This window comes from Lethenteron reissneri, chromosome 21 (genome assembly GCF_015708825.2).
Source record: "Lethenteron reissneri isolate LAM-NWPU_2019-01 chromosome 21, ASM1570882v1, whole genome shotgun sequence".
In the NCBI taxonomy this organism is placed as follows: Eukaryota; Metazoa; Chordata; class Hyperoartia; order Petromyzontiformes; family Petromyzontidae; genus Lethenteron; species Lethenteron reissneri.
In genome coordinates this window covers 9,972,888-10,000,438 of record NC_083799.1, presented here as the reverse complement: position 1 = coordinate 10,000,438, position 27,551 = coordinate 9,972,888, and the positions used below count along the sequence as shown (strand labels likewise).

The window sequence follows — 27,551 nt, the reverse complement described above, 5'->3', positions numbered from 1 at the left end:
AATAGGTTCCAGAAGGGGGGCGTGGTAAGGGCGGATCAAGGCCACGCCGGGATGATAAGAGGGGACCCTGACCAGAGCTCAAGGCCGTTGCTGGAAGTGGATCCCCTTGTCGCCGTCTTCACCATCAATGGGCGCCGCTAGCTCGACAGCCTGCCAACTGTTTAGTTAGATAGTGCCGCCGACAATAGACTGTTGTGTGTGTATAGATTTATATAAAAGTGTGCAAACACGTAGAGTGTGCAAAGAATAAAGAGGTGCCTCCAAGTATGACTGTCTCCGATCTGCGTCACTACAAATACATCCATACTTCACAGCTCTTTGGAGAGCAGTGATTTATCAAGGTGACCAAACCAACCTGGGAAAACGGCTGGGCTGTCCAGTCCCTGATGGACTCAGAGCTGTGGTGAAACACTTTCCACAGAAGAAGCCTCGCACTGACCACCTTCTGGTGGGTTTTTACTGCAAAAAAACTCACTGGCTCCCCTGTAATGGAACATATAAATGACAAAAAAACAGCTGCATTCATGTTAAATGCTTATTTGGATACAAAAAAATGCATGTGGAAACAATCTTTATTACAAAATAAACTTACGTAAATTGTCTTGTACACTCACAGAAAGTAAAAGGAACTGCCCAGAGCTTAATTTCTTACTGAATATTTTCCAGGTTATTGGTAGAATAGAGTACGCACGTGATTAGTAGTTACAGCCATAGCGAGAGGTATAATGGATGTATTTTAATGGTTCTGACGTTCATGCATGAGCACTAACGTTAATACACGCCCTGCTCTGCGATAATAAAACAAACCGGTAATGAAGGCTTTTGCCCGGCTTAGCTCATCCACGGTGTTGGCGATGGAGTCAATCTCAGAGCCGAGCGAGCTCAAGCGCGCGAGCTCGGCCGCTAACAGAGCCGCGGGCACTGTGTACGGAGGAGTGGATGCCTCAGCTGCCACTGCCTCCGCACGGGCCATCAGACGGGACAAGGACGTGTCCGCATCCCGCACGGCGGCCGCCCTCATCGCCAGGACGAAGTTTTCGCCATCCTCAAGTACACGCAGGAAAGCCTCCCATGCGGTCGTTGTCTGGTTGCCAGAGTGGGAATGCAGGTGTTACAGAAGCAGCAGGGCAGTGAAGAGAGGCGTGGAGGAGTGTATGTTGTTGTGTCAGTTTTGAGGCTGAGTGGTACTTCAATTTGTATACTCTGTGTTGTTTGACCAGATGTGCTGATATATTCAATTTAGCCTCTGAAGAAACTCCCAGCGAGTGAAGCGAAGAGTCGTACATCATGATAAACAACCCGCGGTACAACCCAAAAACACATTGGAAAGCTAATTTGCGTCAAAACCTCCTGACCAAGCTTTGAATTTGAGGCAGAGTTGCTCATTCAGCTGCATTTCCCTTATCTCACCTGCCTCTCCCGTTCCTCCTCTTCATTAGACAGAGGCCGGAAGGTATTTCTCAAGACTTCATGCAGGGCGTTCACGTTCTGCAGCTGCGCCTTAAAGCCTCCTGAGCACTTCTTGAACTCATGCAACTGTAAAAGAGTTCAACGGGGGCATTGTTGTCGAGGGCTGTAATCAGGGTTTGTTATTCACGACCAAAGCAGCTCGTCGCATTGTAACATTGCAGGAAGGGAAGGAAAATGGTATGTGTAGTTGAAAGTAACTCACTACACACACGGTATGTTTATGATGAGATTATAATATCAATTTAAGCACAAGCAAAACTGTAAACATATGGAAAGCGTGTGCAAAACACACAGAGAAGGGAGGAAAGTGGTACCGGGAAAGGTAAAAAATATTAAAAGCGATTTCCTGCTCAAATGAGCATCGAGGTAGTGTTCATCTCCTGTTTGCAACACTTAGGTAGTGTAAAATTTCGATTTAAAGCTTTCGTGACTGCGGATATTCATCTTCTTGGTTCTTTCGGCAAAGTCACGTAGAAGGGAAATAATAAAATAATAAAAATAAAACATAATAAAATACAATTCTCACTAGAGAATTGTATTTTATTATGTTTTCTTTTTTATTATTTTATTATTTTTTACGTGACTTTACCGAAAGAACCAAGAAGACTTAGGTAGTGGTTGAGAATTCCACATTCCTACGGCGGGGGCACTGATTTAGAGATGACTTCTATTAAGCCCAAACTCCCATGATTGCATTGGAGTTGGCCGCTCGGGTGTTTGTTCTGTGTCTCTTCTATAGTCATCTCCAATATCCTCATATCTGGTTCCACCACATCCTTCCATCTCACTACTCCTTATGTATGTATGTTGAACATATTTCGCACCATACGTAGCCAACCGTGCTAAACGGAGGTGCACGGGAAGGACAACAAACGAAACACAAAAAGCAGTTCTGCCCTGCACCACCATCTCCGTAGCCTTTCTAAAGAGAATATAACGTAGTGCATGTAAAACTGTACGTGTAGAAAGTTATAGGCACATGGAAAATGCGTGCGTCGAGCACCTGTTCCACATATCTAGCAAACGCAACGCAGTCCGTGTCCCTGCAGAGGAGCGAGTGTGTGGCTCGCTGAAGATCACCCAGTGAACGCTCAGCGCCATCTCTGCACCTCTCCTCCAGCCACACCAGCACCTCCTGCTCCGCTCGCCTCAGTGGGAATACTGCACCCGTCGGACAGCGAGCACGCACCTACAGCGTTCATTGCACACACTTAGCAACCTGTATGTGTGTATGTTGAACTTCTTTCGCACCGTACGTAGCCAACTGTGCTAATTGGAGGTGACTACCCGAAAACATATTTTTTGGTGTACACAGAGCTATGCAGTGATGACACTACCTTGAAGATTTGGAATGGTTTTAATATTTAAAACGACGCTATTACATTGCACATAATTAACAACCTTTACAAGTTTGCTTCATATCAAGGTATTTTTACTCGAATAATATTATGTTTGCAACACTTCTGAGATAATGATGCTGGTATCACAATACCTATAAGTTTCACCAATCCTGGTATCGTGGGCTACGGATAAGACGATAACCACATGTACTGCCCGGCAGTGTGACATCACGGGCACTGGCCACTCATCATCATCAGCCACGATCAATCCACTGCTGGTTGAAAGGCCTCCCAAATCCATCGCCACACGGCTGCTACTGCCCACACAAGCACACCTATTTCACGCCGTACGACGGAGCAGTCGACGTGGAAGGTGTTCTCCGGGGTGAGGAAGGAGCCCGGAACAAGGGAAGCCTTCTGGACCCAGGCCCGCAACTCTTCCACATGCCCACAAAGCTGCTCAGGAGTGGCTCCTGCCAGGGCTGCACCGTCCCAGGCCTGGGCCACATGGTGCGGCTCACACAACCAACGGTGCTCCCGGCAAAACTCTGTCACGTGGCTCAGACACCACTGCTGAGGCAAAAGAGGGAGGAGAGGAATTGCCTGGTGTGATGATTTTTCCATCGAAGCGAGTAAAACTAACGTGCTTGTTGCATCTAAACAACTCTAGGTAAGGAAAAAATTCCCCCAAGAAGATGCAACTCCAACTGGGGTAATTTCATCTTAAGACACCTCAACAGGCAATCATGAGACTTTTAATTCCTGTCAGTCCACCGGTTTCTGAGCGTTAACTGTCAAAGATACTTTCACAATGCACATGCCGTCCTATTCTGCAGAGAAATTGAATGTGGTGGCCACTCATGTCTGTCTTTATAATAGCACAAGGATTAATGCTCTCTGCTGTGTCTGTGCCTGAATGTCCTTGTGTCGAGGTGTGGATCGTTACAGGAGCTTTGTATTAACGTGACACACAGCCTTGGTCATAGCTCAAGTTGCATTCCCACTGACTCTCAAAGCTGTTGGCTCTCAGCTAACAAAATGAACACACATTACTTCATGAGTATCAATGTAAGGCTCAACAATATGACATCCCCTATGTGTCCTCACAAAAGAAGAAATCAAAGGGTATTGAGAATGGGTTGTGAAATGTACTCAGTAGGGCACTTTGTCTCACAATATGGTAATTTCTAACATCAAACGTGATTATTCATTGACATGGTGGATGCTGCTTTAAGATGAATAAGAGGAAATCAAAGGGTTTGGGAATGAGATATGAAATACAATCATCATTGTCTCACAATATATGAACGTTAAACATCAATTCACGTATTTGTTGATGCTAAGATGATACATTAAAATGCAGCTTTAAGATGAGTCAAACTTTACACTTGTTCGACTTTATTTTTGTAAAGGATTGTTCTCAGAACAATTTCATCATCTCCGGTTGGTAGGACCAGTAAACAGCAACAACACTCGTACATCTCGGTGCAACATCTGAACTGTCACCGCAGCGTCCACTGAGACACACGCTGCATCACAAATGGACGGAATAATTGACGAGCCGTTGCAGTGCATGGGTGGCCTGAATGCTCACGTGCACGAAGTCCATCTGCTCGCTACGAGCCCGGGACACGGTTCCGTCGCCCTGCAGCGAGCCTTGCAGGCGGTGCGGGGAGAGGGGGCAGAAACGAGCCCTGACGCGCGTTCCTCGCACTGACAGCTCGCTCGTCTCAGCCAGGGTTAACAGTGCCGCACTACCTCCTGGAAACCAATCACATAGCAAAATATATATATAAAAAACATGAAGGTAAAAGTGCAGCCCTGCAATTGCTTGCTCATGTCACTGCTGATGGAAGGACCTCCAGTCGAGGAAGCTAGAAAATAGCCCCTCTAAAGGTATTTGGCCTACACTTCCACGCTGGCCAGATGTCTTGGAAGAGGTGGGAATACACACACTTTGCGCCATGACAGACGTCCTGCCGATCGACTGTAGTGTTGAACCCATTTATATGACTGGACGAAACGACCACAAATACCAGCTATTAAAGCAAATCCTGGAAGGAAAAATCAAAGGGAAAAAACGACCAGGACGGCCAAAAACGACATGGCTCAGTAACATCAAAACATGGCTACAATTAACAACAGCACAAACTCTACACGCCGTGCTAGACCGGGACCAATATCATCGTGAAGTCGCGCACGCCGTTAGGCAGCACTAAAGAAGAAGATATGACTGGACGGGCAGAGGAGGGGATATTAAAGAAACTTGCACCATTGTTTCAACTGCTGCGCCAGGAGATCATACCAACAACCTCTTGATTGCAAGCCGAATGTCCTGACCATTATAACACATCAGTTGTCCCTATGTGTTTCGATTAAAATACCAAGTTTGATTGGTTGAAAGTGAATATAAAAAATGAAAATCACACACAAACTGGGATTTGCAATAATCGAGTCATGTTCACTTCCATGAGCACAATCAGAAAGAAGCAACAGAGGAATATTACTATTTGCTTCAGATAAACCAATGCTATGTGAACTTCGTATTCATCGAAGGACATTGGTGAGACTCAAGAGCCCCTATAGCAATAAACAATCTATTTTCTCAAAGCTCTCCTTTACTCTCCTCATAGCTCTCCATCACTACATTGTGTAATAAAGGTCGTTGAGGTGACTTCTGGAATCCGTCTTTTATTCAACTTGCATTACAGCTTTCCTTCACGCTGCTGACAGGCAGCGTGAGAGGGATAGACAGAGAGAGAGACGCACTGCAACGTGGCAACCCGGAGCCCCGCTCACGCGTGGCCCCTTCCTCCGTTCGTTCCCGTTCTGACCACGTGTCGTTCGTCTCCACCCCTATTTAATACCCGGGTCACGTGGTACGTTTCCACCAATCCTGGTTAGCCTCCATGGAATATTCCAGGCTCCCTCGTAAGCTCCCGGGACCACGCCCCTGACTCATCTCCCCATTGGCTGTGGCCAAAGCCAGCAGAACCAATCCTCTACTTACAGCTGTCCCCTTTCCATTACGTCAGGGCCACACCCCTAGGCTTCCCCCCATTGGCTATAGACCAGGACCGGCAGAGCCAATCATCATGACGAGTTGTGATACGTCAGTGAGCCGGATATATCCTCACATTACAATTGTATCCCTAGGCAAACTGCACAGGCAGAGGCTCATTCTAATGATACTTTTGGTGTTTCCTCAAAATAAATTGTATCAATATATTTCAAAGAAAATCAAATTCATGGTAACTATCATTAGCAGAGACACTCCTGGTATCTCTGCTGACTCACCCAAGTGGCCGGTGACTGACAGGTTGGCAAGTTCATCTTCCCCCATCTCATCAGCATTGCCCGTGGAGTCAGGTGACTCGGTGTCTTTGGTCATGCAAGTGGCCACCTACGTTGAGAATTGACACGCAAGTTCGATTTTTTGTCCATGTAATATTAAACCCATTTATGCTACCAAGACGCACTAACCAGGTGAACTAGACATTGAAATTTTACCTTCAGATAGTTAGAACATATTATGTATATGAATAATACACACGTTTCACGTAATTCTCCCGATGCTCAAACGGCACTATTTAAGCGATTCCTTGGAAAAAAAATGTAGTCACACGAAGAAAGCACAATTGTAAAATTAAATCTATGAAACTTTGCAAGTGTTATGCACTCAATGCCCTCCTTTGTCGAACAGGCTTGGATTGGCTATGGACTCCATCTAACAGATCAGCTGTTCGCACACTTGCAAATAGTAACATAACCCTTGACCGTGAGACACTGGGCCCTGATAAAAGGAGGCACCAATATGAAGAATGCCGTTAGAGAGGCGTGAGCATTCCCTAAACATTTAAAAACATGCGTTTAGATTATTTAAATTGTTTAATTGCTATAAATTTCCACATAAGCCACTTCATTGAGCTATCATTTGTGGCCAAGTCGCTTCTAAAAAATAAGCGAACAGCTCAGTCGGCTTCACCTGGTAAAATAAGCAGAGATAAATACATGTATTTGAGTGATTTGCTTACTTTTCCTATTCTTTGCACTCCTATCGTGTTTTCATATTGTTTGTGGTTGTAACTATCTGACCCAAACCCTAGTGGACATCTGTGAAAAATAACTTTATAGCTCATTGGATCCCTCCGGGATTAATACAGATTCTGAAACCCCTTTTGTACCTGCAGCACAGTTTGGGTCATGTTCTCCACGGCGGTCTCCAGTGCGTCCACGAAGAGCCCCCCTGTAGGTGTGAGCTGTAAGCGCCCCTCCGCATCAAACTCCAGCACGGCGTGGAATAAGGGAGTCTGTCCTGAGGCTCTTCCCTGGATGGGACACAGGGACTATCTTCATAACACTCCCTGCAAATATGTATGCTGTGACATAGCCCAATACATTAAACATAGGCCAAACGCAAAGTTTGAAAACTGCTCCACAACTCGATTGCAAAACGATAGTAACCGCTGCTGCTGCATGATTACAGCGAGATTTAATATCAAAGGAAACTGTAAATACTCTTTAGTTCTTACGTGACTTTACCGAAGAACCAAAGAGTATGGATTCCTGCAGTCACGAAAGCTTCAAATCAAAATTGAAATTGTAAATATTATGGTCTTTTCGCGTAAGTAAGAAAAGGCACGCATTGCAGTAACAGAAATTAAATGGCAAATGGTGGATATAAATTTGGCTGCTATAAATTTCCACATGATAAGCCACTTTGCTGTGCTGTTGTTTGTGGCCAGGTCGCTTCTGAAAAAGAACAATATAGCTCAGTGAGCCGTACCTGCTAAAATAAAAAATAGTATAAGTTTTAGTTTCATAGTATTTCACAGATTTTATGAAATATTTCACATTACAGGCCTACTTGGGATAAAAAGGCATGCATTCAGGTAAGGCTCACTGAACTATAAAGCTCTTTTTCAGAAGCGATCTGGCCACAAATAATAGCCAAATGAAGTGCCTCATCACGTGGAAATTTCTATCAGCCAAATACTCTAAACGCACGTTGATTCTAAATGTGGAAGGAAAAATCAGATGACCCAGTCAAAAATCCACGCGACCATGGGGGAGAACAAATTAAAAATATGTAGGTGTAAGGGTCTGGATCAAACCCACAACCTCCTGTATACCAGGCGAGGTAGTTAACATCTGGCCACCGTGGCATGCATGTGTTGGATAGTACTTCTCGACACCCAGGAGACTTGTAGAGCCAGACGGAGACGAAACTCATGTCAGGGCTTACGCCGTTTATTCACATCTGTTACACACTCTTATACACTCTGTTACCCTCTCTACACTCGACGCTTACGCCCGTCATGGCACACGTCAAAACTCTGTCCTTTACGCGGACATCCCTCGGCTATCTACGCCCCGGTACAGCTTCCCTTATGTCTACCCCCTCGTCTGCCACGGGCGGGGGCTCACCCATCACCGCCCGGCGACGAGGTGAGACCTCTACATCTCTAGCCCTTCTTCGGCGGCGGCTGGGATGTCTTCCACGCAGGCTCTCGTTCCTCTCTCTCTCACTCCCACCTCACTCTCCCCAAGGCGACCTCGCCGTCGTCACAGGGGTCCCCCTTAAATACCCCTTGGCGGCTCCTCCCCTTAGCTCGGACCTGCCCTTGTTCCCGAAGGTGTACCCCCTGACAGCCCCCGTGACATCACGTCATCCCACTACTCCTCTACACACGCGTAACGTACTGGCAAGCACTGCCTCCCAGTGCTGGTCCTTGAAAAAAGTGCATCATAGTTTATTTTCGTTACGGCCACCTCTCGTACTCGCCTGCACGACGCCGCGGGTGAAACGTGTCGCGTCGCACTGCATCTTGCCGCGCAGTCGCTGCAGAACGAGGGCATCCATCAGGTGAGCGAGACGGCCTAGGCGGCGCACCGCCCCCTCAGCTGTGCTCCGATCGTGCGCCGCGAGGCGCAGAAACTCACGCCGCTCGGCCAGACCCTCCCGAGGATCCGACCGCTCCGCCTCGGCACAGCGCACCTCGCACACCTCCAGTTGGCGGTATGTCTCTGCATGCACCTGTCGTGCGCGCGGCCCAAAGCGTGAGATGCTTGGAACAATCAAGCAACTCGTAATATATCTCTCTCTGATGTGTCTTTGCGTCGTACCGCGTGTTGCTCCGCATAATATCTGATGTATCAACGCACGTGCTGGGAGTTTCTTTGGGAAATAAATTGGGAATCTGTTGCGGTCATGGGGGTTGTTTGACCATACTTCACCACGCTGGTCCGTGCAGGCTGCTGAAGGGGGAGCCGCCCAGAACCAGCTCTGATCACTCGCCACTGATGGTAGCCGTGGCCGGGAAGCAAACTTTAATTTGTAAAAGGGTTTCAAAGGTTGCTGCTTGATTGTGGCATGCTTTCTCCTAAATACCAGTTCTGCGGCAGTTGTTAATATCTCAACGGCTGATATTCTGGGCCTCACCATACGGAAGATGACTTCACGGCAGTGGAAGAACTGGATGACTCTCTCTCGAGCCTCAGCCACGGTGTCTGCAAGCGTCTGCTGGAACTGAGTCAGAGTGTACGACCGGTGCAGGTCCCATGGCAAAAATGGGACCTGGTCCAGCTCCTCCAACAGCCTAACAAAGCAAGAGAACCACGGGGCACCACACAGAACCAGCATATAACACAGCAAATTGCATTTGCAATGCATTTTCAATGCAATTTAACCACATTGGTCAAAGTGGTGAAGTACGGTCAGGTGAAGGTGGGGACCACATACTCAGGAGCATAGAAGTACAATATAACAATGATTTTTCTGCACTGCCCTGATGCCTATTCAACTTGTAACATCTGTTATGCACGGTATTCACCGAGCTGAGCAGTATGCAAGCCCAAATTGCTTAGCTTCCGAGACCTGATGAGATTGGGTGCATTTCGAGTGACTTGGTCACTGACAAATTAACATTCAGCACTTTTAAAAATTCCATATCAGTTAAGGCTTTGGTGAGCACTAATAAGTACCATGTTCTACGTTCTATAGATCACAATGATTTATGTCACTGTTCACACTCTGGCCTAATTGTCCCATTTTCTGCACAGATAATGAACAGGTTGAGATGTCTAATACGATTCCCAAAAGGTTAGAGTTCGACGTCAATGCGCTATAAGATGTGTGTGACACAGCGTGAGGGGGAAGGATCCTCCACCTGGAAATCTGCAGCAGCGCAGTGCTAAAGTGACCAACTGCATGCAGCAGAGTACACTCCAGGTGCTCCTTCCTCCGGTGAAACCGCACCCATCGCACATTTCTGTACCACCTGGAAAGTAAAAGGTCAACAATCACTTGTATGACAAACAATATCGAATCATTGTTTAGCTAAAGTACCTTTAATATTTCGATTTAAAGCTTTCGTGACTGCAGGGATTCATCTTCTTGGTTCTTTCGGTAAAGTTACGTAGTAGGGAAGTAATAAAATAATAAAAATAAAACATAATAAAACAATTCTCACGACAGAGTCTGTCTTATCGACAGACATGTTCTTCACCTGAGGACGGCTGCTTGCGTTGTGGCCGAAAGCGTCGTGAGAATTGTTTTATTATGTTTTATTTTTATTATTGTATTACTTCCCTACTACATGACTTTACCTTTAATATGTTTCGGAACTTAATACACTTAAAGGTAGAGTATTCAACTGAATAAAAACTTCACTCCACCGGTCAGCAATCCATACTGATCAGTGCGGTGAAGTACATGGCATGGGGTGGCCTTCATCTAGTAGTGGATTGACAAAGTGCTGTATGGTATGGTACGGATGACATCAGTAATCAGAGAAATTTGCACCGATTGGAATTAGCGAGGGCCAGTGCTTGTTAAAAATACTGCTGTAAAGAATACGATCGACTCTGTCAAATGTGTTCTACCTGTGAAAGGCCTTGCGCAATAGGAAATGGCGAAAGAAAGGGATGGATTGGACGGCTCTGCAGAGATCAGCATGCTCACGCCACTCAGCCAGAGGCTGGCTCTCAGCGATTCCATCCGCCTGCACGTGCAGAGCACCCAGCGGCGACAGCACCCAGTGCTCCTGGTGGCTTTGCCCAGCGCGCGCAGGCTGCAGCTCGTAAGGCCTGAGCGTAGTCACAGACACCCCGCAGCACAGTGACAAGGACTGCTTGAGAAAGTGCTGCTCATGAGCAAGACCATTGATGACAGGTAAGACACGTGCACATGCAAAAATGATATTTTTAACCTGAACGTACTTGTTAGACAAATGCCATTAGCGAACTTCATTAGGTCAGTATATGACTGAAGAGGGTGCAACCAAGCCCAGCCACCTTTGTCTTCCCAGTGGTGGCTCTGACAAACTACACCAGTCTGAAATAATATGTAAATGTATGGACCTTTCGTCATTCCACTGCGACATGAGGGCCTCCCCACAATGTGTGGGTACATGGGGATTATTTGATCATACTTCACCATGCTGGTCAATGTGGGTTGGTGAAGGCAGGGAACATAAACACTGGATTATAGTACGATACGATATCATGTGCATTCTGGGTGATTTGTTCATAGGCGAGCTTATATAGACGTAAGCTATGTTCTACATGTCATTTATCCATAATTATTTTTGTTGTATTGCCTATGTCAGGTATGCTTTGGTACAAAGTCCAGCTGTGCATAGCTTGTATGGGAAAGACATTTCTAACGAATGTGATGATCAGGAGCTCTTTAAGGGTATAGCATCCAGACAAGGCCACACCTGTCGGGGGAGGTAGTGAAGCGAACAAACTTGAGCAAGCCCATGTGGCCGTCTCTGGCCAGGATCTCTGCAGCTTCAGTACCAGAGAGATGTTCCCGATCCAACCGCTTAGTTGTACGCGTATTGGAACGCTTGGCTCCGTCTGCTAGAATAGGTGAGCTGCACATGTACACACATACCACGCAAACAGACATACGAGCACTCTGGCACAAGTACAATGAATCCGATGCTCATGTCCACAACTCCAATATGTATGATACGGTACATCATTATCAGCCATGATCAAGCCATCACCATCACTCACAGTCTTGTGCTGTAACAAACCATCTAGCACCTGCATATGGTCCCTACCTTTGGCTGCGACTTAATAATTAGTGTTCTTCTCAATACACTAGCTCACTCACAGATGGTAGTAAAGCAGATGTCTTAATCTCCATCTGTTTCCATCTGTATTGAGATTGAGTATTGCCCCCTCGCACATGTGAGTTTTCTCTGGGTACCCTGGTTTCCTCCCGCATGTAAAATCGCTTATGAATTGAGTTAGCAAACATCTCAATTTAGGGCTACAAAGATTGTGCAATTATCGATTTCGATTCTGGCTGCCTTCCTGCGACACTGAAGCTAAAGAACTACAAATGTGTAACTTTTTTACCTTCATATGATGAATATTTTGGCATTTCTAATTCCTCCTTTTCTCATTTAAAAAAATCCATCCTGTTAACAAGTCCACCATTGTGTGTAGGATGCTAGCCCCGTCTCATAAGAACCTCTCAGCCGAAGGTTCGGGCACATCCACAGTCACAGGAGGAGCCTTTGGCGGCGGAGGCAGCTGCACATTGAAGGCGGCCGCCATGAGCCCCGGGCTGCCCTGCCACACAGCCTCGGCACGAGCGGCCTCCATGCCCACCACGCCCACGGAGGTCTGCAGTGAACCGAGCGTGACGGGCCGCGGGTTGAACCAGCTGTCAGGATCGTCAGCCGCACACTCCACCGCAAACCGCTTTGCCAAAACATCACCACCTGGTGACAAAAACACAACAGTCATTCGAGAAGAGTACCCACAATCATCATTAGGGACCATACTCTTGGTTCTTTCGGTAAAGTCACGTAGGCAGAGTCTAGAATCATTAGGGACGTAACAATTCACTCCTTACACAATTTGATCAATAATCACCATTATATTGAGAAATATTATGTTTGCCTTCGTTGCGTATTCATCATATTTTGTGGTAAGAGTGTACTGTATATAATGTATTGCAGTATATCAGGGAGCAATTGTGCAGTGGTTAGCACACCGTAGTATAAACCCGGTGACCTAAGTTTGATTCCCAGTTATGACTAACGTAAGTGGCAAGTGATATCTGAATTAGTCTCTTGGTCCTCCTTCACCAATCCACAATGATCAGAGTGGTGAAGTATGGTCAAACAACACCAATGACCAACATGACATGACGAGACTCTCCTTAAGCAGTGGATTGGCAAAGGGATGTAAGAAAATCGTGGCATAAACACAGACCCATATCGGTCAAATGGAATATTTCACAGATTACACTGGTCAACACACTTTTTCTGGCATAAGGTATTCCAACGGTTTTAAGGTAATTTTGGGGTGCTGATATCACATCAGGTTTTTGAGATATCAAATATTGCATTTTCAATAAAAACTGCAGAAGAAAAATATTAAATAAATGTGGATACCTACATAAAATGATATTATAAACACACTATCCTAAAAATACAGCATCATATTTTAACACTAAAGCAGTCACTGACTCGCCACAACTTGCAATCATAAGTGACAGAGTTAATTTCGGGTAACATCAATGAAAATGGGGTATGCCGATAGCATAAAAATGAGATGTGATAGAGCAAATCTGAGATCAAATTTGGAATCAGCACCCTGAAATTAGTCTAAAACAGCTGCAAAAATCCAGGCCAGAAAAAAATGTTTTTTTTGTTGACCAGTGTTATTCAATGCATGCATCACAACAGACTTCAAACGAAAAGACTGGATGGCATAAAGGTCAGAATGCTGAGCACCACTGAAGACTTTGTTCTAATAATCCAGGCAGGCGCCTGTGTGATTCTCCAGGGCGGTAAGTTGAATAATAACAGCGCCACTTACGAACGATAGCAAAAAATAAATTATTACATTTTATGTGCACTTGATTTGGCAAAATTCTGGCAATGAGAATAAAAAATTGCATTTTTAACACTCGTATGATACACATTAATCTCTGTAGCAGGATGGGTGGGAAAGTGCTCCCCACTCATGTGTGGTGGACAAAAGGTCACTTTGAAGGGATTTCAAAAGTAGTTATTAAATCCACTCCTGTGGGCTGTTCTCTAACACAGAGGGTTGCACTGCTCTCTGCCAGAGATCCAAATGGATGCATTGTCTCATGGCACAATAGGGATAGAACGAGGGGAAAAGGCAAAACAATTTTCGTGAAAAAAGAGAACAAATTCTAAAATGACAACTCGTGTCTTGCCGACGCAGTCTTGCACACTGTAGGTACAGTAACTCCACAACCTAATTTAAATAAATGCCACCACATCACTATCTGTCCTTAACCTCTGACTTACCAGGGCCAAGACGCACTTTGTGCAAGTGAGGTTTTCAGCAGTGTCACTTTGTGAATACTATTCTTTTTTCAAAATACTTGCATACCACATAAAATACTGCATTACCTTTTGTTGGGCGCAAATCCACTTTGCCGTGAGATGGACTGTCATATTTCGTAGAAGCCTCCTCCTTTTCCACTCTGCTCATTTTCCTACAAAGATATATCAAGTGTGCAACTTAATAACACAAATGTGCAACTTATACGGACATCAACAATGTACATAAGCAAACACATTTTGTCACAATACAAAGCCAACTTAAACAGTGTGTGTGTGAATTTTTAATGTGTACGTTAAGAGTACGTCCAAACAAATTATTTTTTGGGAAATGTCTAGTTCACAAAAGCCATGCAACAAAGGTGGACCAATAAGTTGTACGATATTTACATTCATAGCACAGTGATTGGCTGTGTGCAGCCAGGAGAGACGTTAATATCGAGTGTTGTACTCAGTGGGAGGAAGAATAATAATAATAAGTGTTGGCCTGTGTTGTGCCCAGTGTGAGTAATAAAGGAAGTGATCTCTACACGATTACACATTCACGACGGCCGTCTGCATGCAGTAAAGCCTCTTTATTGGGAATGTTTATGGCGAAATCATGGCCACGTTACACACCTCATGACTATACTGGAATCAGCACATACACGACAGCATATACAAGCCTATGATACAGGTGGGGGATGCTGTGTGCAGATACATATCGCACAGAGTCCTGTACGTGCAGTACGGAAATACTGTGGTGAATGTACACACAGAGCAAATGCAGTACTCTTTGGATGTGTATGTAGGGTAAGATACCATACTCGTGGTTGTACATTTGCACATGTTGCATGCTGAATCGCTACCATACATTGCCATTAAACTGCAGTCCTAGTGTACTGTGGTTATACTCAGAGCTGTACCCGATGCCCGAATGCTGCCCTTGGTTGCTGTTGTGCCGAATGTGGGCATTTGCAGAGCTTGCAAGGCACTCGTGGCCGTGATCGGAAATGATGTGAGTCGCTTTTGTGTCCAGTGTCAACACGTGGCGTGTATAACAAAAATAGGTTTTACCCTTTTTGGTAATATAACAGGTGTTAAGATGTTCACGCGCCAAACAGAGAAACATTTCGCAAGGAATCAAGTCTGCATTAAGCACACGTACTTATTGTGGTGAACATGCAAACAAAGCATGCTCTGAAAAAATGATGAATTGTCTTTGAAACTGATTGGCCTACACCAGAGCCTTCTTCATGACCTAGTCACACCGCCAGTGTCAGCAGACCAGAGAACAACGCTAAAAGGCGAACAGGACAAGGACAATGCCACACGTATCACAGAGCATTTATAGCTCGGGGTGAGCAGCTACAAAATGGGGACATTTTACTTTGATGCTGGCAAAGAGGTCCCATTACGTGGCGTGTAGTAGTGCACTCCTCAAACAGCTGGTGAGCGCCGGTTGGTGAAGGAGAGGCTGTGTACCTAATGCATCTGGCAGCATAGAAGTGTAATTTATATAATTTATTTGCTCACATTAACTTCATCCTCAACCCCCCCCCCCCCCCCCCGTTTGGAACTTCGCACCTGATTGACCCACAACTGACGATATCACATTTACCCCCATCCCCCCCCCCCCATCTATTTAAGAACGAAACAGGAGGAGGATTTCTCGTCCACAACTCTGTGGCTGCCCTACCTGATGATGCTGGCTGCTGTGTGTTTACTCTCCCAACACACAACCGGTGTGCTGTGCTGGTAAACGAACTGGCCATTTAGCAGCGTTTGATGCTGCTAATCCTGCATAATGCACGGGCATAATATGACTTTAAACCTCCCGCCCACCTCCTATGCATTTCACAAGTAGTACTAATCGCATATCTGCATTTCCCATAAATATGCTAAATTCTTATTGATATGCAAATTCTTTTGTCAAGGCGCTCTCCCCCCTCCAACCCAGCTTAAATAGACGCTCCAAGTCTGGGGTGTTTCATTCAGACGCTGTCTCCCCGACAGACCTGTTCTTCACCTGAGGAAGGCTGCTTGCGTTGTGGCCGAAACGTCGTGAGAATTATTTTATTATGTTTTATTATTTTTCTTTTTATTTCCATTCGACGTGACTTTACCGAAAGAACCAAGAAGATGGCCACGTTTTGTTTACGAGACAAAAACCCCCCTTACCAATTGGCCGTGTCGGGTGGTGGCGGGGTTTAACGACACATCTATAAACTAGATCTTGACTGCATGAATTACTACTTTGGTTCCTTCGGTAAAGTCACGTAGAAAATACAATTAAATGATAATCGAATTACAACGTTTCGATTGCAACACAATGATGAGCGCGATGACGATTTGCTTGTGTTGCAATCGAAACACTCGTATTCTATTATTATAACATTTTATTTTCTCAGCGACTTTACCGAAAGAACCAAAGAGTGACACATCTATATTTACGCGTTCTAACACCACCCCACTCTATCGCGAAGCATATTAGTACCGTACAACACAACAATGGATTTTTGCTGTCACCAACAATTGGATGTATCCCTGCCACATGCCCTCTGTACATCATTACATTTTGATTTAAAGCTTTCGTGACTGCAGGGATTAAAAATCGTGGTTCTTTCGGTAAAGTCACGTAGAAGGGAAATAAAATAAAAAAAAATATTTTTCACGTAGAAGGGAAATAATAAAATAAATAAAAATTCCTTTTATTATGCAACGAGGCACTGCGTTAGTGCCCATAGGTGCGTGCATCACAACACGGGCCAACGTGTCCGTAAGGCACAAGCCACTCGCAATTGACTTTGTACACACGGAACACGCTGTACTATAACACACAACGGGCTGTCCTATATCGTACTGAGTAATTAGACCGACTTACTCTGGCAATTGCTGTCCGTCCAAGTATAATGCCGTACGCACACCGCAACGGTGACGACGAAAGTGGTCTCCGTCCGCTGCGATTCGCTGTTAAAGGATATGTAGGGAGATTAAAGTCTTCAATCTACGAGTCACGAGTACATTGGTAGTACGGTGTCACACGGTACGAGTGTGTTTAAGCTACAGTGTGCGAGTCGCATGTTGTGTGTGGTAGAGGGTGAAGGGCTGGAGACGCCGAGTCGCTGGTCAATGGATTCCGCGCGTTTCGTTGCTAGGCGACGCGGAGTGACAGCACAGAGCACACACACACATACACACACACATATACACACACACACATACACACATACACACACACATATACACACATACACACACACATATACATACACACATATACATACACACACACATATACACACACACACATATACACACACACACATACACACACACACATACACACACACATATACATACACACATACATATACACACATATACATACACACATATACATACACACACATACACACACACACATACACACACACATATACATACACACATACATATACACACATATACATACACACATATACATACACACACATACACACACATACATACACACACATACACACACATACACACATACACACACATACATATACACACATATACATACACACATATACATACACACACACACATATACACACACATACACACACATACACACACATACATACACACATATACATACACACATATACATACACACACATACACACAGCTCATACACAGCTCATACACAGTGCACACATACACATATACACACATACACACACATACACATACATACACACACAGCTCATACACAGTGCACACATACACACACAGTACACATACACACACACACACAGCTCATACACAGTGCACACACACAGCACACACACATACATACACAGCACACACATACACACACATACACACACATACACACACACATACAAAGACAAAGACAAAGATCCCCCGTATAGCCTGAACAGACTGTAGGGGCAAGTGCTGTTAGCGAGCACCTATGAAGGCCGGAACGGTACACGAGGGGGTGGGTGGCCAGCACCACGCCCGACCGCCTTTGTCTCCCTAGTGGCGATGTTTACACACCGCACCAGGTACTCATTTGAGGCTGAGTCGACCTAGGGGAGGTCCGGGACCGGTTCAGATAATCGTCACTGGTGTTTGCCGTGAGCGGGACACTACACACACACAGCACACACACAGACTACACAGCACACACACACACAGACTGCACACACACAGACTGCACACACACAGCACATACACAGACTACACACACAGCACACACACAGCACACACACACATACACACACACACATACAACAACAACAACAACCGCCATTCGCCACTAAGTGGCGGTGACGTCACCACGATGCTTGTGCCAGGCCAAGTGCACCTTGAGGCCACGTGAAGTGTCGAAAGCCCGCTGGCAGGAGGTCACGGGGCAGACCCAGCAGGTGCCACGGGTCGACTGACCGAGATGACCGAGATGACTGGCTGATGCACCACCTGTGCCCCCTACTGTGCCAACTTGCTGTGCTTTAGCCACCCGGCGCTCCGCTCGTTGTTGTGAGCGTCGCTCCTCCGCCCTCCGTTGTTGTTGGAGGGCGACTGCCTCCAACTGCCCAGTAGCGTCCTTCACGAGCCTCCTCCACTGAGGCCGATCTTGACACCGCTGGTACCAGTCATCGGCAAGTCCACTCAGCTCCACGTCCTCCTGTACCACATCACTCCATCTCTTCTCCAGCCCGTGCCGCGCCCGTCTAGCCCCCTCGATCCGGCCGAACAAAAGCTGTTTAGGCATGCGGTGGCTGGGCATGCGGGCTACATGACCCAGCCAACGCAGCCTTGCCTGCCGGAGGAGCTCACTGATGGGACTTTGCCCAGATCTTTCAAGGATTTGTGAGCTCCTCACACAATCCAGCCTGGTTAAACCCAGGATGGATCGTAGGCAGGCCAGCCTAAATGTTTCCAACCGGCGAAGATGCTCCACCAGGGGGGTCCACGTCTCGCAAGCGTAGAGAAGGGAGGGAATGACCGTGGCCGAGAAGACCTGAAGCTTCGTGCGGAGCGACAGACCAGGTAGCTTCCACACAGCGTTACGCAACCGATGAAAAGATATTGCCGCTCGACTGATTCGGAGTGAGACCTCTGCTGATAGACTGGAGCCGGTCATAAGCACACTGCCCAGGTATGGGAAACTCTCCACTCTCTCCACAACTGCCCCATCACCAATTGGGAGTTGTGGGGGTGGAGTGTCCGATGGTACAAAATACCCAGGCAGGTGCTTAGTTTTGGTGGGGCTGATGGTAAGGCCCCACCTCTTAGTGGCACGCTCCAGTCTCAGCAGCAGCGTCTCCAACTCCTCCTCTGAGTGAGCAGCTATTACCAAATCATCGGCATACATAACGTGGTTGACCAATAGGGAGCCATCCCTTGATCGCACCCGGGCGTCGATCAGCCTCCCATTATATCTGTACCAAATGGAAATTCCCCCGGTACAGCTATTGAAGGCTTCACGAACTACGCGGTCAAAATAGATGTTAAATAATGTGGGAGCCAGAGGACATCCCTGTCGCACCCCAAGGTGTACAGGGAAAGGCTCCGACTCCCGGCCACGTAGTTTTACCCGGGCCCGCTCACCATCATGAAGGTCCTTAATGATCGTGAGCAGAGGGTCAGGGACTCCGAAAGCACGAAGAACAACCCAGAGCCCAGGCCTACTGATGGTATCATAGGCCTTGACCAGGTCAATAAAGCAGAGATGTAGGTCTTTTTGGAATTCCCTACACCTCTGCTGTAGCAGACGGACAGAAAATATGGCATCTGTGCAGGACCGCCCTTTCCTGAAACCGCATTGGGGCTCCGCAAGCCTCTCCTCAGCGTGCCTAGCAAGGCGATGTTGAATAATCCTTGCCAGGACCTTACCCGGCACACTGAGGAGTGAGATGCCCCTGTAGTTGTTACAGTCGGTACGGTCCCCCTTCTTAAAGAGGGGAACCACCAGGGCATCCTTCCAGTCCTGCGGAACCCGTCCAGTGGTCCAGACTGTTGTTATGATGTCATATAGGGCAGTCTGTGCACAAACGCCACCCTCCCTCAGCATTTCGCTTGGGAGATCATCTCTGCCCGATGCCTTCCCTGGTCTCAGACTCCGGATCGCCCTCAGTACTTCCTCAACAGCTGGCACCTCAGCCAGCCACTCACAGGGGGTGACCTCTTCCAATATTTGAGGCACCGCAGCCTCAGCAGGGTTATCACCACTTTGTGCCATGATGTTTTCCTGGCTGAGAGAATTTCCCTCCCCCAGGACCTCACAGAAATGCTCAGCAAATCTGCAAACCTGTTCCTGTGGGTCGGAGATTGGATCACCGTTTTTTCCTCTAATGATGGTAATAGGTGTGGCGCTGCAGGTTACTTTTTTGATGGAGTTAAATAGTGATTTGTGATCACGGGCCACTGAGGCAGACTCCATCTCCTCAGCAACTCGCGACCACCACCCATCCTTACAGCGCCTTACGGCTCTCCGAACTTCTGAGCGAAGGCTGCGGTAAACCTCCTCATTCTCTGACGTGGGATGCTGTAGGCGATGAGAGTGGGCCTGACGCTTTTTCTCAATTAACCTGAACACCTCCTCTGTCAGCCAGGGTTTCTGGGGAGGTCTGGACCGCGTACCCAAAGCAGCCATTGCAGCTGCATGAGTCACAGTCTTAAACCTCGCCCATTTCCCCTCGACATCAGGTGGAGTGGGGGACGATGCCAACCCCAGCTGCAAGCGATGATGAAATTCTCGCTTGCAACTTTCATCAGCTAACTGAGACCAGGCCACTTTTGGTTGGAATGGGATCCTGGGTGTACACCCACCACCGGAGTGGAAGAAAGGCAGGCGCATCTTACAGATGACTAGTCGATGGTCAGAGGAGAGATCAGCTCCACGGTAGGTCCTGGTGTCAAGGACATGGGTTCGCATCCGCTGGTCCGTCACTATGTAGTCCAGCAGATGTTCTTGCTTGGACCCGGCATGTATCCATGATGTTGTGTGGATGCGCCGATGCCGGAAGAGCGTGTTGGTAATTACAAGCCCATGGGCTGCACAAAAATCTAGCAGCCTCCTACCGTTATTATTGAGCTGATCTGGCCCATGCCTTCCAATCACTCCAGACCAGGTGTCAGCATCATGACCAACTCGGGCATTGAAGTCACCCAACAAGATGACTCTGTCCCGAGTGGCCACTTTAGCCAGCACCTGTGACAGGAGGTCATAGAAAGCGTCTGACTCATCGGCTTTGCTTGCATCCCTCCACGGATGTTCGTCTTCGGTGGGGGCATAAGTAACCACGACCACCACTCCTCGCCTCTGGTTGATGGGAAGGCGAGCCCAAAGTAGCCTGGGGCTTACAGCTTCCCACACCTCACCGCCACGCTCCCACGCCCCCTTCATTCTTTTGTTCAGAAGAAGAGCCACACCCTGTTGTTTGGCAGTCTCCTGCCCCGAGTAGAGGACTGTCCACCCCTCATGGTGGCAGGAGCCAGAACCGGTCCACCGGACCTCCTGAATGCCACAGAGATCCAGGCGGTACCGGTCCAGCTCCCGACAGAGGAGTGGCAGCCTCTCCTCCGCAGTGAGCGTTCGAACATTCCACGTGGCCATCCGCAATGGTTTTTTGTTGTTTCTGGAGGAGCCCCGAGGGTGAAAATTCAATCTCCTGGCTCCGCCAAATGGGGTTTGGCCAGGAGACGTCATAAAAGCCTGACCCCCCGGGGCCTCCGGCACAAGCTTATTTGTTACAGGTTTATGTTTAATTCGTGGTTTAGTGGTAATGAATTGAAGGTGGAGGGGTTACCAGCCCCTCACACCCGTCCAGAGCCCCCGTTTAGCCACTGTGGTGGTCACAGACGCCATGAGGGGAGAGGCCAATGGGCATTGGCCCTCCCCCCACAGCACTGCCCACGACAGTGTTGCCCGTCCGGCACCGCGAGGAGGTAGGAGGTTGTTTTGCCGGACAACACACGGGCAACGGAAATACACATACACACACACATACACACACATACATACACATACACACACAGCTCATACACAGTGCACACACACAGCACACACACATACACACACAGTACACATACACAGCACACACACACAGCACACACATACACACAGCACATACACACAGCACACATACACAGTACACATACACATAGCACACACACACAGCACACACAGCACACACATACACAGTACACACAGCACACACACATACACACCCACAGACTACACACACACAGCACACACACATACACACATACACACACACAGCACACACACAGACTACACAGCACACACACACAGACCACACAAAGCACTTGATACAGTCTATACAGCACAGCACACGCAGCACTTGACACAGACTACACAGCACATACACAGAATACACACAGCACACACAGACTACACAGTACACAGCTACAGTATACAGCACACACGTACATCACACACCAACGCAATATACATCACGAGTCTACAGTACACACCTATAGCACATAGTACACACACACATGTTCTAGAACAGTGATTCTTAACCTTTACTGCACCCTTGCACTCCTTTGGTTCTCAATCGTAAAAAACACATGTGAATAAATAGATAAAGGTTTGATGATACAAAGTAGTTGTATTTCCGTTGCCCGTGCTTAATTTGTGTTTCAATGATTTACCTTCGAAACAACAAATCTGGCCACGTCTCGCACCCCCAGGGGGTGCAACGTGCACCACAGGTGAAGAAGAAGAAGCACTACTGCTTTAGAATAATCTAGATTGATAAAATCACACAATGACGTAGTTCCCAAGTCATGTGCCTTTTTTTTAACAACACACAGCAACACCCCGACAGCACACAGTATACACCTGCAACTCTTGTCAATAAAGTCAGTAAACCCTATAAGCCGCCTTAAAGTTTCACCCCTAAGCGAGTTCATGGTTCATTAGAGGCTATTTGTTTTAGGATTTTAGTGCTGCGTAATAATGTTAAGCGGTAGTTATCAGAGAGTAACGTGAAGCAAAATCCATCATTGTACTGTGCGTCTAAGCTCCTTGTCATCACCAAGCCACACTGATCAGCGTGGTGAAGTATGGTCGGTTAATCCCATAGTTGTCAACCCCTTATCAGTGCCTACCTTATTACAGACCAATTCAGACCTTTTTGGTCACCCAGTGCCCTTATAAATCACAACGTACATCCTACAAAGCCCCATCACAAGGGAGAAACACAAATAGACGAACATTTTTTTTTGCCCGTATTGAAACGGCTGTACGCCGTATGGACCTGAAAACTGAATTTCCCTGTACAAGAACACGGGTAAACCGTATGGGTTGACAGCTACGTCGTCCCCAACCCATCGCATGCCATGGGTAGGGCTTCATATCAAGCAGTGGATTTTACAGGGTAGTCCAGATATCTTGTGACTCACATTTCATGATTTGAAACGTTATATTTTTGAACAAAGGTTTACTTAAAACAGAAATTGATAAATTAAATCATGACGATTGGTTTCTACGTGATACCATAGTTGTTGATTGAATTCAGTGCCTAAGTGAAAATCTGGATTTTTGAAGCTTCAATTAAACTATTAAACACGTAGGCTGTCGCAACCAATATTATTCATGATAAAAAAAATTGGGTTCATTAACCTAGCTTTACCTGACCAGCTGAAAGCTCATTGATTATATTCCATAACGGTAGAGAATTCTGAGCCCATCTGTTAAGTTTACAATTTCCCAGGTGAGTAAATATTTGTGATTTGGAGGAAGTTACGATACTTGTACAGTACACAATTACACTCTTACGAATAATAATGATTACATCATTACACACATGATCTTCAGCAAAGGTCCATTATTATATAGCAGGCAGAATGCTTGCTCATCTCCGTTATAGTCCTAAGCCAAGTCTATCCCCCAAGATTATACTCATTTTATCGACGGCAGATGGGCTGAGTAAACGCCTGACTCGGATTTAAACTCAGATTTACAGCTAATGCTCTAATACTGCAAAGTTAAATAAAAGTTATAATAGCAAGCACAAAATACTCTACTGGACTGTGCCATGGTTCGAACCGTGGTTTTGTTGCTTAACAGAAACATCCGAACATTATAGGGGCCGGTCTAGATGAGATGTGACACGTGATCAGGTATGCCCCCCCCCGCCCCATTTTCAGCCGCACAGGTAACAACCGTCTCCAGGAAAAACATAGCGGCTCTGCCAGCAGCTACCACACACACACACCACGCTCACCTGGCTTACAGCACACCCAGCTCAACAGCATACAACACACCCAGTGTACAGGTAAGCACACCTGGCTTACAGCACACCTGATTTTCGAAGTACACCTGGTCACAGCACACGTGGATTAAAGCACGTAAACCTATATACACCTAGTATATCGTACAGGTAGGCACACCTCTTGTTACAAGTACACCTGGCTAAACTACATGAGGAACACACAGTGTCCAGGTGATCACATTTGGTTCATAGCACACCTGGCTGACCACACATCTAGTTATCACAGTAGACATGGATCACAACACACCTGACTTAAAATACGGCTGACTCAATTACTTATAACTCAGCCAGTGTACAGGAATACACACGTGATGTTACAGTACATCTGGCTCATACAATCTTGGCCTAACTATGTAAGGCACAGTCAATGTACTAGTGGTCACATCTGGCTTACTCAATGTACTAGTGGTCATATCTGGCTTACAGTACACCTGGGTAAATTGCATATACTACAACCAGTGTATAGGTATGTTTACCTGTCTTAAAAACATGGCGCTCAACCTAGTGTACATCTAAACACACCTATACGAGCATAGAAATTCTGGCTAAATTACTGGACATCCCATAATGAATTGCACACGGCAAACCTAGCGCATTGGTGGACATGTTAATTGGCTGCAGATCATACATTCAATTGCAAATGAGTTGACCAGGAGATGGCAGTACAGACAATGAATTAATGATCCCATCTGTGTGGACCTTTGACAGTTGTCTTCGTTTGCATGTATTTTCTTCAGCCGCTCAACTTTCCTTACACATGGAAAACACTAAACACTCAAACAATCCAATGTGGACGATGCTCCTGAATAACAGTTTTCAGTCACAGGCTTTCCTTGATAAATACATGGCATTATTATGTAAACGATTATTACTGTATTAAAACGTTACTCACTTACATGTTAAACACCTGTCGCAAAGGTATATACACCTGGTTGGTGGCACACCTGTGGAAAGCTGGCATCACTCTGACCTGGGAAGCACGCTGAAGCTGAGGGGAGACATGGAGGTGGGAAGCTCGATGCTGGACGACATGGCGAGGCTGCAGCTCCGATTCCTCGAGAAGGTGAGGGAGGGAAACGCGAGGTAAGGTGAGGGAGACCCTCACCTTACCTCGCGTTTCCCAATGTCAAGTAGGTGCCATACCAACAATAATACAGATCAATATCAGGAGTCTAATGTGATAGCAGGGCTGCCCATCAATAAATCAATCCAAGATTTGTAACACGTAAATATTTAAAAAAAATCTGAGATGGAAACGCGGGTGGCACAGATACATTTTTGACTAAACAACAGGAGATAAAATAAATGTTTTTAGTCCGGTCTTAAGAGCACCGTTTGTCACAGCTGCCGAAAGGTTTTTGGAGACCCGGGGGTAATGCCAGATGAGGCCCGATCCTCGGCCTTTCCGGCCATTTTTGAAGTCCCCTTGGACCTGAGGCCCGAAACAAAATGCCCCACCAGCCCTCCTCTCTATGGCCCTGACTGAGCCTCCATGACACACACACACACATGTATGGCTAGGTCATTGGGAATGATATTGAAACTGGCAGGATATGTAGCCAATGTGGGTCTATGTTGCGTAACCAAGTGGGCCCTTGCGGGATTTTTCAAAGATACAAGCATGTGGCTTCCACTTACTGTCGAAAAGCATAGGGGCAGCGGATACTCTACTAGGGTTGCTACCTCTCCTGGTTTGACCGGGCGGTCCGTCCATAGGTACTGGTGTAGAGAAATACACAATGTACAGACATTAGCAACAAGAGGCTGGCATCGATAATGAAAATGACTGCGTACACACTCTATATAATTACCCATTGATTCATCCTTTACATTGAACACACTGTTGCAAAACAGGATCATGTGCAAGAGTAAAGTCATCGTGTACTAGTACCATAGTCCATAGTTAGTAAACATGCAGCCCTGAGTCAATATACTGCTAGATGCAGGCCTCCCCATGCCGTGCACGGCGTGATGGTTATTTGACCATACTTCACTGGTTATTGGGGGTTGGTGAAGGGCAGGGTGGACCTGGTAGAGTTAAGATGTCACTCACCGCTGATGTTAGCCATGGCTAGGGATCGAACTCGAACAAGGTTCGTCATGCGGTGCGCTAACAAATGCATCACGGCTCCTACAGCGAGAATGTGGATGAGTCACCTGCCACATCCCAGATCGAACCAATGGTCTCAGCAGTGCATCGGTAAGATACTAATATGAGCTACTCCAGCTGAGATAGGGAGGAGGGAAAAATGTTTGACATAACTTGTCATTAGTTCAATGAGGTCCTGAGGGAGTGCGCCATGCCATATCGACCAGTGCAACCATCGTCGCATGGTTGACCTTTGGTTCGCACATTCTCAGTCCTACGAATCCTGGCGGCTAATGGCTCACGATCAAAGCAAACATCTAATTCGAGCTATGATCAATGGTTTGCTCTCAGCTCCGTCCATTGATGTCGTCGCGCGTGACCACGGTAACTGTGATCACAGGAAATCCATGGCCTTGTGGGTGCACACTTAGGGCTGCTCAGCCCGAGAGCCTCACCCAATTACGAAACTCCTCTGTCTGCCTAACTCGACCTGAATGAACAGATCTGAACACCCCCCCCCCCCACCGGTCAACTGAAACTGACGTGAAATCGAATTTCTGAAAAGGAAAAAAACATGGTCAAGCTTACCCTCCATTTCTCACCATAATGATGGTACAACGGTGATAACGATGATAATGGTGATGATTATGATGAGGAGGAAGGTAAGGAGGTGGAGAAGGTGGATGAGGATAACTCCGGGAGCCAGACTGAGCCCTATTGGTCAGAGCCCAGCTACCCAGCAGTCAGAGACAACTCTTGGCGAGGTACCTTGCAGGATATTCAGTTGTCAAGGCAAGATTGCAGGATTGAATATTGAACCTAAAACTTAGTTCTGGCTTTAAATGACAGTAACCAACAATGCTCAACTTTATTTCAGTCCGTATCCAGACATCAATTTTGAAAGTTAATCACGAAACTGCAACGTCAGTTGTAGCCATGCAAGTCATGCCCCTCCCTTCTCTGACATCATGGAAAATAGTTGAGGGCTGTGCGTGTTGCCATTTGGTCTTGGTCTATACAAACACAC

General features: G+C 46.6%; 2 protein-coding genes across 3 annotated transcripts in view; one reads left to right on the top strand and one right to left on the bottom strand.

Moving 5' to 3' along the window:
• The window catches only part of DNHD1 (dynein heavy chain domain 1), a 65,821-nt gene extending 48,542 nt beyond the window's left edge, over window positions 1-17,279 (bottom strand). Inside the window, 16 exon segments of the mRNA XM_061555748.1 lie at window positions 356-483; window positions 808-1,084; window positions 1,411-1,536; window positions 2,474-2,631; window positions 3,146-3,380; window positions 4,405-4,571; window positions 6,108-6,213; window positions 6,995-7,138; window positions 8,596-8,847; window positions 9,253-9,409; window positions 9,980-10,090; window positions 10,695-10,898; window positions 11,531-11,689; window positions 12,298-12,550; window positions 14,222-14,307; window positions 17,016-17,279. Coding sequence (XP_061411732.1) covers window positions 356-483; window positions 808-1,084; window positions 1,411-1,536; window positions 2,474-2,631; window positions 3,146-3,380; window positions 4,405-4,571; window positions 6,108-6,213; window positions 6,995-7,138; window positions 8,596-8,847; window positions 9,253-9,409; window positions 9,980-10,090; window positions 10,695-10,898; window positions 11,531-11,689; window positions 12,298-12,550; window positions 14,222-14,303 — 2,559 coding nt within the window. The 5' untranslated portion in view covers window positions 14,304-14,307; window positions 17,016-17,279.
• Window positions 17,280-24,357: 7,078 nt separating this feature from the next.
• The window catches only part of LOC133344979 (uncharacterized protein C21orf58-like), a 29,801-nt gene continuing 26,607 nt past the window's right edge, over window positions 24,358-27,551 (top strand). For both annotated transcript variants that reach the window (XM_061555310.1, XM_061555311.1), the window contains exons 1-2: window positions 24,358-24,438; window positions 25,354-25,498. In XM_061555310.1, coding sequence (XP_061411294.1) covers window positions 25,436-25,498 — 63 coding nt within the window. In that variant the 5' untranslated portion in view covers window positions 24,358-24,438; window positions 25,354-25,435. The remainder of the gene's footprint in view (window positions 24,439-25,353; window positions 25,499-27,551) is intronic.